This window comes from Chelon labrosus (assembly GCF_963514085.1).
Source record: "Chelon labrosus genome assembly, chromosome: 9".
NCBI classification, from domain to species: Eukaryota; Metazoa; Chordata; class Actinopteri; order Mugiliformes; family Mugilidae; genus Chelon; species Chelon labrosus.
The window spans coordinates 15,269,108-15,280,158 of NC_140359.1; the positions used below are offsets into that span (position 1 = coordinate 15,269,108).

General features: G+C 42.9%; 1 protein-coding gene across 1 annotated transcript; it reads right to left on the minus strand.

The window, feature by feature from the left end:
- Positions 1-75: 75 nt before the first annotated feature.
- On the minus strand, positions 76-5,122 carry foxn4 (forkhead box N4; the record flags this gene model as incomplete). The annotated part of the gene is made up of 9 exons (XM_084552402.1): positions 76-582; positions 670-1,062; positions 1,167-1,374; positions 1,467-1,563; positions 1,673-1,800; positions 1,888-1,998; positions 2,087-2,199; positions 2,664-2,830; positions 5,043-5,122. The coding sequence occupies 9 exons, from the start codon at positions 5,120-5,122 to the stop codon at positions 332-334; spliced, it is 1,548 nt and encodes a 515-aa protein (XP_084408528.1). The 3' UTR covers positions 76-331.
- Positions 5,123-11,051: the final 5,929 nt, after the last annotated feature.

Sequence of the window (11,051 nt, forward strand, 5' to 3'; positions counted from 1 at the left end):
AATGGAAAGTCTTTAAAACGCGGTAGAAAAACTGTTGGATGCTAACTTACATGTCATTCTCCAAACAGAGTCTTTGTACTCATACAGGCTTTCAGTCTTTGCTTGGCAAAGCTTGATTCTCGAAGTCTTACACACTTTCTCTTACATCCACCTCTTTATTTGTCAGCAGTTATAGCTCTTAATGAGCAGTTTTCTTGTGAACTGATTTTCCTCAGGGTCCCTTTTACTTTTAGTAGCACAAAAGAAACCAGACATCAGACTTCTTCGGTTGGCATCCACAGATATCCACAGATGAACGAATGGATCATGTTGGAGAAACAGTGTTGCTGCTTTAAAGCAAGGCAATGGGCTTGCTGTTGGCTGCGGCGCCCATGTACTGGGAAGACAATGGATCCTGGGAGGTGTAGGAGGTGTAAAGCCCCGTCACCTGCACATCTGACAGCGACAGGTTCGCTCCGTTGGAGACGGGAGGGAGGTTGACACTTCCCAAGTCACAGTCTGATAGTCGGAGGGGTGAGTTACTAAAGGTGCCCAGAGCATCCAGGTTAAAGCTGTCGTCCTTCATTTCTTCCCATAGATTACCTGAGCAGAAAGATGGAGATGTTGGGGTACTTTGGCAACAATTATCTTGTAAACTTGCAAACCTGACACGTATACAATGTATTTTACCTTGAAGGGCAAAGTCCATGATGCTAGGGTCCAGTGCATCCACCTCTGTGTGCGTGTCTCCATGCACAGTGTAGAAATCGTCAGGGGGCTTGCTGGGCTGCTGGGTGAGCGGACTGTGGCAAAGGTCAGGGACCGCGTGGAGGGGAGGTGTCTGGGCCGGGGCAGGGGACATAGGCCCCAGTCGGGCCTGAGCCTGGAGCTGAGCCTGAAGCTGGTGGTGCTGGTGCATGGGTAAACACGGCAGGGACAGCGTGACTATTGGCTGCGGCTGCATCTGGGCTGGGACCTGCAGCGGGAGGCCGGTTGGACAGCTGGGAAGCCGGGTCATGCCGGCCTCTAAAGCCTTTCGTCTGCAGTTCTCTGGGCGGTCTGTGATCAGTTTATCCAACTCATCTGCAGGAAGCAAGACAGACTGTCAGACTAAGCAAAAATATGACACACACTTGTTGCCTGGTTGAGCTTTCGACCTTTCACATTCAACAAAATACATCTCTCACCAGGGTTAGCCATGCTGCGCCGAATGGCTGGGAGGTCCTTGCGTTTCCACTTCTGCATCTCTTCCTCCATCTTGTCAATTTTGGCAGGGTTCAGCGCCCACAGGCAGCCCTTACGGGACGAGCTGCTTGTCTTGTTCTCCACCTTCTCGAAGCATTTGTTTAAGGAGAGGTTATGCCGGACTGAATTCTTCCATCCGTCAGGTGCAGTCTGCATTCAAACAGGTTGAGTATAATCAGTCACATACTTGACCCACATGTAATTTTTAGTTTTTTTTCTGTAATATGAATAGACTATCGTACCTTAAAATAAGGAAAGTGTTCCTTCATAAAGCTATAGATCTCACTGACTGGAAGGCTGCCAGTTTTGCTGTTCTTCAGAGCCATGGCAATCAGACAGCTGAGGAACAAAAACATCATTTGAATGTGATTCAGTACAGACTGGGTGGACAATAATGAGCAGATTCATAACGAGGTGGATATTTTTATTTTATTATTTGCGTGCTGACCTGTAGGAGTAGATTGGCTTGGGGAAAGACTTGGGCTGCAGCTCCTGGTCTTGTGGAGCCAGGCGAGGTTGTGTGAATAGACTTTGGTTGTTGAAAGAGACATTGCTATAAAGCCCACCAGCAGAACACTGAGAGAGAGGGGAGAATATTCACAACCTCATCCTATAGTTACCGCTTGGTGAACTCAGATTCTTCATTAGCTTAAAGTATATTACCTGTTGTCCAGTTTGGGTTAGGGAGTACACCTGCTGGGGTGTGGCCTGGTAGACTGAGGTAGGGCACTGGTATCCTGGAGAGGGCAGGCCGTTCATCGAGAACGGAGACATCTGTGAAACAAAGGCAGGAATGTTTCATTTAAACTAAACCCATAAAAAAAAGTAAAATATATCTTCTTGCAGGACTGTGAATACTCACGCTCCCACTGTGGGTGTTGATGATACTGATTCCCAGAGGGCTGTGCTGCATGTTGCTCTGGAGGTGGAGCATTGAGCCCTGACTCGCGGCCATCGTCATGTTGCTAAGTTGAGCTGCGAAGCGGAAGGAAGAAATACAAACATTATTTTAATATTGTTCATATTTTCTTCTTCTCTTGTGGTGGGATTTTAAGTTTTGAAGATATTTGTAGCAGGCTCTGTAAGATTTATTATGTGAAGAAGAAGCTCAGGAAGAGCTTTAAAAACAGAATGGTAAGGCTACGTATGTCTTTTATAGATTTCTGCCCAAAAGTTCTTAGTTAAACAGTTCAATATAAGGTCCTTTAAGTAGCTAATCACATTAACTATGTTTGGAAAGATAACCATATCACCATATCAAAATGGATTAATCCCTGAGAATTACTGTCTCTGTGGCTTTATTGTAGAGCAATCCTTCTAAATCTGTGTTCATATCTGCATATGGCAGATATCCAAAATAATCCAGCGGCCCTGGTTTATCCAATCAGAGAGTTGCTGCAGTTTTTGAATATTCCACCGTCCCCTCCCTGTCACCTCACCTGTCTGTTGCTCCAGCAAGCTGCCCTGGGAGGGCCCGTTGCTGTGGCCTCTGCTATCAGCCATCTGCTGTAGCCGGGGCACATCCACAGAGGTGAGCCATGACAGAGACTGCAGGTCCCCAGGGAGGTCCTCCTCCCTCAGCTGGGAGGGGTCCGTGGTCAGAAGCCTTTCGAGAGAGGAGGGGGAGGTGGGGGGGAGTGGAGGTTTGCGGGGTTAACACGGCTGTCAGCCAAAGACACACATTGATCACAAGTGGAATTAAAATCTAAACACTCGATGGAACATTTTGTCCTTCAAAGTCCAAACCACTGTAATGAGTCTGACTGCGGGGAAACCGAGATGAAAGCTGCTCAGCGAGGCCGTGTATTAGCCATCCAGGAATTACCATAAGAAGATTAACTACAAGTGTTATTTAGCAGCGACAGTTTTAATCAACAATGAGGGAGTTAAATAAGCTTCATTCAGAGCAAATCATTTGTTGACATAATCCTGTGTGTTTTTTCTGATCTTTGTTTCCCCTTTTTCTCCCAATTTAACTTTTCTTCTTTTTTTTGTTGTTGCAGGTTCTAATGAAAAATTTAACATAAACCAAGAAATACATTTTATATACCAGAATATTTTTCTGATTAATATTTTCAGCCCAGTATACGATATGTTTTGAGCTAAAAAAAAAAAAGAAAAAAGGAGGATTTGAGTTTAACCAGTGGTCTGCCAGCACCAGTCGACTTTCAGTTGTTACGTCTTTTAGATGGCGAGCCTCGAACAGGAAGAAAGAAAAGAGAGGAATCCTCTTGAATCCTCTCCAGCCTTCTCTGCACACACACTTACTGTGCGAAGGTTTTGTAATCGGGGTCGCTATGACAACACATGCTCTTCAGTTACTTTGTGTGTCCGTGGACAGTGCAGGAGTACACACCCCCCTCATACACACACACACAAACACACCAAATCTCCTAATAAAAAAAATCAACCCTGTGTCAGGTGACCACGGTCTCGACTTACCCATTGGCTGAATCATAAGTAAACAACGCATGAGATCGTTTGAAACATGGGACAGCAGCACATGTTGCCTGCAACAGTTGGCCTTGTCTATTGAAAAATGATCACCTATTGTGTCCCAAACGACAAATCTGCCCAGTGGCACGTGGCTCTATTGTCTTCCCCAGACCCTTCCTTGATTGTCTCTGTCATTTCTTTTCTTCACCCAGCCCTTGCATTAATCTGTTGGAATGACAGCCCTCACATAAGAGGGACAAATAGGATGCCATCTGCTTCCCTGTCCCTTTCCAGCCTCTATCCGCACTGCTCCCCCCCCCACCAACCCCCATCAGCCCCCTCGTCCCCCCTTAAATCAACGGAGCCTCAGGCCAGAGGGGGTGCAAATGTAGTTTGAGGTCAGGGCTCTGTGTCAGCCGTCTGAATAAGTGACATCACTGCAGCCAGGAATCAGCAGAACACATCCTCAAACACCTTGCATGCACCTCACAATATCTCTGCTGGAGCTCCAGAGTTACTGTCCCTGACTGAGAAGCTGAAAGAGATGGACTCTCATGTCTTTCTCTAGCTTCTCTATCGTTGGTTGTGTGAGTTTTCTGTCACTTCTGACAAATGAATACATTTAAAGCAGGTCGGCCCATTGTGGAAACATATTTGTAAAGTGTTTTTTTGTAGCTGGCCTTTTACGCTTTAGCTCAGCACCTATATTCAAGGTCACTGCTGTATATTATAAATGCAGAAACCTGCTGATAGAATGGATGATGCATTAGGGGCATCCCCACCTCCTACTCTCTCACTAACACGGCATACAAATTGCTCACTGATGCAAGGCATGTTGAGCTGGTGTCCCCATGTATCATCCAGGCCTTTGCAGAAGTTCAACAACACTAAATATTATGTCTCCTCCCTCCCTTCTTCCCTCCTTTTCTAATTGGGAGCCACTTGTGCACGCTGGTGACCCAGAGCGCCCCATCTCCCCTTGAGCTGGCAAGCCAAGAGGCTCAGACGCTCCGTGCGCCGACAGCGGGAGTGTAAACAGAGCTGATGGTTTCTGACAGATCCATTCAGACTGAAAATCATTTATTCTTTGGGATTTTTTTTTTCTTTCTCTCTTTTTTTCTTCATGCAACCCCCCATGCACAAAAAGAGCTGTCCATCTAGCATTAGATTTAACATAGCGGGTTAGACAGCTTGTTCCACAAGAATTTAGGAAACACCTTAAAGGGTTGGATTCTTAAAAGAATATATGCGTTTTATCTGCAGAGGCGTCTCAGAGTTGAGTGTTTACGACGACGTGTGACAAGAAAACGGCACATTGTTTGTAGAATATGATGTAACCTTTTTGTCCTAATCTAGCTGAAGATGCTGTAAATAAGTCCAACCTGTAGTCCTGTGGAGACGGATGATGCCCAGCATTCTCAATTATTCCTGACATCCTGGACGTTATTCCACCTTCTATCATTTCCTGGGATATGTGGTACCTGTGCAGTTATGTAGAAAAAAATAAAAAATCTGAAACTTTAGCTTATGCCCTCGGTTTGTCTTTAAACTAAAATAAACAAACTATACAAAAGAGTCAATGCAATATTAATCATATTACTTCAGAGCCTTCTTTAAGTAAATAAATATGGTGGAACAGCAAGTGCTTTTTAAATAAGTGGAATGTAAAATATATAAAAAACTGATTTGAAACTTGAATTTAAGGTTCAGTGTAAGACAAGAATAAACAAGCAGCAGTAAGCACCTTTGTTGCGGCTAAAGACTGATTTTTGATCTCTTCATCAAAATCATTAATTATCATTTTGAAAGAATAGAAAATATATAGTGATCATTAAGCATGCAGAGCAAATGTTTTCATAACAGCCTACATTTAAAAGGCGTCTCATTTAGCCTGCCTACAGAGAATTCATGTTAAAGAAAAATGATTTAAATGACACCAGATTTACAAAACTATCAATTCGACAAAGACTCGGATGCAGTAAGAGAGAAACTGAGAAAAAAAGAGAAAAGAAATCACCTGTTTTAGTTGATATTGAAGAATGTGAGAGTCGGTCGTGAGCTCCTCTACTGTATTTCACTGTGTTGCACTTGATTCTCCAAAAACCGTTTTTAAATTTCCCTCTCTGGAGCTGTCCAGCGCTCTGACATGCGCACTGGAGACCTCTTCAGAGCGCTCAGTGGCCCGGGGGGCAGGAGGATCCCATGAGTTTGACAGCTGTTAGTTGTTAATGCAGTGCTTGTCACCATCCCCGACAACGTCCACACTCCTCACAGCAAGTGCTGTAACGGCCGAGGTTGAGATTTTATATTTTCTCTCGTTAGTTTTTTTTTTTTTTTTTTGGGATGACTTTCTGCGCTCGCGTTACGATCCGTCACCCACAGCCAACAGCAGCCAAAAAAACACCTTCTCTTGAAATAAAAGTTAGGCCACACACCATCCAGACATCTCAGTCTTCTTACTGCATGACTATTAAATAGATGGGGACATATAGAGACAGGCCTAAGCTGTTTGCCCTGTGCGCTTGTTGGTCCAGTTGCACACAGGTGCTCCTTACGCGTCTTAAAAGAATACAGAATACATCAGCTCAGGGCTAAATCCCTTTACACTAAAAAGTAGTTGGTCCAAGCGGAATAAATGCAACTGAAAAAAACTTAACTAAAAAAAACAAACAAACACAAAAAAACTTTAAAAAATAAAAAATAAAAATAAAAAAAAGAAGGATTATTAAATATCCATTTCGCTCCACCTGCGCTCCTGCGAGGTTATTCCCAGTGACTCCTTGTTCGGGTCTAAGACGTTGTGACTCGCTACTTGTGGTGGCATCTGTGTATGTGAGTGTGAACTTTTTTTTTTTTTTTTTTCAAGGGAAGTGCTTGTAGATAATTTGCTTCCCGCCGCTGTGGCCGCGTCCTGCTCCTCACAGCAGTGGGAAAAAGAGCCGGGGAGGCGGGTAGGGAGGGCAGGGGGCCGGGTGGGCTGCAGCAGGAGGCGGCAAAAGCTCACATTTGTCTGTATAGCAGGTCCTCTTAAGAAAAAGGAGAAGAAAAAGAAAAAAAGAAACATAACCTGAAGCATGAGGCTGTATCTTTGGTTAATAACGCGTTACAATGCGATCGAGTCCGCTTCCTCACTGAAGATAACTGCATGCATTTCGTTAAGTTATGCACTATGCCGAATAACTTTTTGAAAAAAACTAAAAAGAAAGTCCCTGTAACTTTGAATATCTTCACATACTGAGAAAGTTGTGTGTCAAGTGATTTTTATTTCCTTAACTTTCCTGATAGTCTAGGGGTGAATCCAACTTTCTGTTGGTGGGGAAATCGACAAAAAAATGTAGCTCACAATATAAGTTTCTATTTTTATTTACGTCTTCTGAGAAAATAGCCTTCAACCAATAGCCTTAATCCGTCTGATTCTTGCATTCAGGGCCCCCCAGGGGTCCTATAACACGTCCATGTAGTCCCCTTCAATAAAACATTACACTTCACGTGTAAAGATACAAATACATACACAAAAAGTTATCTTTCAACTTATATGTTAGATATTTACATTATATAATGTGCAGAATGGCATAAATCTTCCCATTTAGGACTCCAGAGTCGATATGAGTGGAAACGTTTCTGCACCTAAAGAAGTATGTGCGGCAAGGAGGTATGGTCTTATAATAACAGGCTTACATGTGAAAACCAGTTTGAGATTAAACTGTGGCCGGAAATTAAAGAGGAATTCCTTAAAGTCTGCAGGGAGACTGCAGTGACAGCAGTACCAGTCCCATGGGACCTTACAGATGGTAAATCGGCCTGTCACAATAGGCACAATCAATGATTACATGCATGAACGTAACGGACAAAAACAAGACCGTCCTCACAGAGCAGGTCCTTTAGGTCCTAAAGCCCGCGGAGTTATGATCTGGAAGCTGGGTGAAGACCGCGGGGCGGGAGGGGGGTGTGCGCTCAGAGTGTGTGAAATGTCTGTGGGGTAAGAGTTAATGACGATGATGATGGTATAATTTAAGGTGACAGCCTGATCCTTGCACCCAGAGGCCATGAGCAGGACAGTGACCCAGCCCCACTAGCAGGTGCTGATTAAAATAACAGAAACACCTACAGCTGGAACTAGATTAACCAGTGGACAAAGTATTGTTATCATCAATTAAAAACACTCTTAACTAGCCTTTAATCCCAGATTCTCAAATCTGAGGATTAACTGTTTTTTTTTGTTGTTGTTTGTTTTTGATATCTATTTAAGTTTGGGACAAGGGCAGCAATGTGAGCCCTTGACCGTGGACACATTACACTACTTTCTCTTGAAGAAAAAAGAATTCAGCTTTATTGACCATGTTTATGGGTACACATTCAGTGATTTTGTTCTCTGCATTTATCAAATTGAACAGACAGTGGGGCTCAAGGGACCTCAGCCATGGACGTAGAGGGGATTCAAACCCGTGACTAACAGCCAAATTTATGTTAACTGCAACTCTTTATCTTTAGAACCAGGGTAGAACATACTGAAATAGAATCTCTGGTCTTTGTCGAGATTTCCAGGGGATTTAATTGACCCGTGTTTCATTCTGTTGGGTGGAGCATTGTTGAAATTGAAATTATTATGGTCACGTTTGTGTTGTGTTGTGCCTGCGGCTGCTGTTCATTTGAGTGAGAGCAGTTTTGTTGGGTTAGTCTTTATTCCACATCATTCATTAAGTGACTTTCTGAGCTCTCTGTATCATCTTGTGTTGCCATGGCTACTCACTGATCAAATTAGTGACTTTCTTTTAAAACTGGTGCATACTATGTAGTCATCAGAACACTAAACAACGTTTCTGACTGTGTTTTAAACACTTAATTCATGTAAATATCCTGGTAACACTCTCATTATATTATTACCTAACACGAGAGCAATATAAAAGATAAGCGTTAAGCTTTAGTCTGTGGTAATTTCTTCTGCAGTTTCAGATGCTGACAAGTTAATCTTGAAGATCTACTGTACTTGTTTTCTCTTGTTTTTCCCTGTTGCTAAAGTTCTGTCCCTGTGCTCTTGTGCATGCCTAATCATTTTGATAGTAAGATATTTATTTATGTCCATGTTTTGGTCTATTAAGGTGATGGCAGTGACCTGTGGGCAACTCCGACGGCCTGTGCTGACTGTGTGTGATGAATTTAGATTCAGTGCCGCCGAGGACTCCCTGCAGCTCAGGATAACAGAGTGACGACTCTCCTCGCTCATGCCTGTTCAGGAGTAATGGGGAAACAATGGGATCACCGCCTGAGGGTTGGCCTGTGTTTGTAGCCTGTGTTTTTGTCTTGCACCAAGTGTTTACTCAAAACACACCAGACCCTCTGAGAACGAGGTCAGCTCACCCCTCTAATCGCCTCCTCAGGCAGAGACACAGTGTCCCCCCAGAACAACATGTCACCCAGAGTGACCCTCTGGCCACACAGAGGAAGCGGCTGTCAGCCATACTTAGCCAAGGAGCTGCATCGGTGTCCTGCCAAAGACTTTTCTGTTTTCCCACCAAAGCTTAAACCTGGATGGAGCAGAGTGTCCAGACTGTGAGGCCTGGGGTTGCCCTGTCAAAGGTCAATCAGTGATAGATCCGTAAAGACTTGCAGTAGGTTCTGGGGGAGATGAAGTTCAACTAACAGCAGTATTGGGTTGTTAATATATATTCAAATAAAGATATAATAGCTGTAATTGTGAAATGAAACATCACATACAGCTCACAGTTGCAGTCAATAACCTGAAACAGAATGATCAGTTCACCCGAATCGTCAAATTGTGCAGGTGTTCAATGCAAAATTACATGCAGCAACATTGATTGCATCGGTGTTGCTATAACTCCAGTTTGAAAGCAGTCTATACGTCTTATTGGTTTTTCATAATAGCGGTGGCAAAAGTGCTGGTGGAAGGGATTTTATTGTGAAAAATGGATAATAAAACCTAGAACAATCTCCATGGGTAGATATGGCTAACTTTTCTGTGTGTGTAATTTGTTGAACTAATCATTTAATTAGAATCAGCTCAACATGCTGCTGATTCCTTATTGTATCGTCAGACTGAAGTAAAATTACTCCAGTATTTTAGCTACTTATGTTTTTTTTTATTATCCATTATTGAATTTTTTCATGCCATGCTACTTTTTACTTGCTTCCACTACAGTTCAGTTCAACAGAAAATATATTTCTGTCCTCTCCATTATTTTTAATGCAGAGCTGCTGTCACTAAAAGCATTATAGATTAGGATTTTTTTTTAACTAAAAACACATGATCATTAAATAAAATGACAATTAGAGTTGTGATAATAAAGAATAATGCAGTCACTGGTGCTGTTTATTTGTAGCAACATTTTCTTGGTAGAGTGTTTTCATGTAAGTATTTCTTTAATGCAAAATGTTTTACTGGAGTATTTTCGCCATCACTTTTATTCTAACTTTTGGTTTTACACAATCAAAGGATCTGAATATTTTATCCAAAACTATCAGACTTTACATCCATGAGTTTCCACTATCAGCCACTATCTGTTTGTGTCCAGCTGAACAATGGAAAAACTGAGCTGCACTGACAGCGTTGGTCAACCAAAAACGCCCTAACACGTCCCATCACACCATTTTCTTCTCTCCTGCACGGTTGAACATTTCTCCACGTTGACTGCTGGACTTCCCAATCCGATTGCCCTCACGGATCAGAGACAAACCCTGATCAGAAAGTTTCAGAAAGGTCAACGGTATTGACCTTTTGAGTGGCCTGTGTCGACACCAAAGCCTCTGGTCTGAGGCGAGGTCAGGTCTTTTCAGGGCCCCAAAGGGTAAAGATGGAGCAAAAGTCCTCTTCTTTTTCATAGCTGATTGAGTGTAAAAGAGACTCATTTCAAAAAGAGCTTTCATTTTTTTTATGTGGCATGGCGGGCACATGGTGTGTCCCTTAAAGATGGCGCTCAGAAGGCACTAAGTCAGGATGCTTGAATTTCTTTGCATTAAGTTTTTGCAGTGCCCTTTTAGAGGTTGTCCAACAAAAACAAATATTTTATTCTTGACGTGCAGGTAAGATAAAAGTTTTGTGATTTTACAGTACATTAAAACTAAGGACAGAATAAGACATTGCAGTTACAAAGGAGATATAATGATATTATAGTGAGACAGAAAAGTAAAAAGTAACCTCACTGACCCAGCACTTCAGGACTTAAACGATGACAGGGCCCAGTCTTCGTTACGCTGCCCTAAAAATTTGAATTATGGACTATGAAAGAAGGAGACATCCAAAAGAAAAGGACTAGGGGAAGAAAGAGGGTCTTTGGGAAGAGAGGAATTAGATAGGAAGAGAGAGAGAGAAATAAAGGGAGGGGAACGGTGAAATGCAAACAAAATGAGAAGAGAGAGAGAGGGAGAGAGAGGGC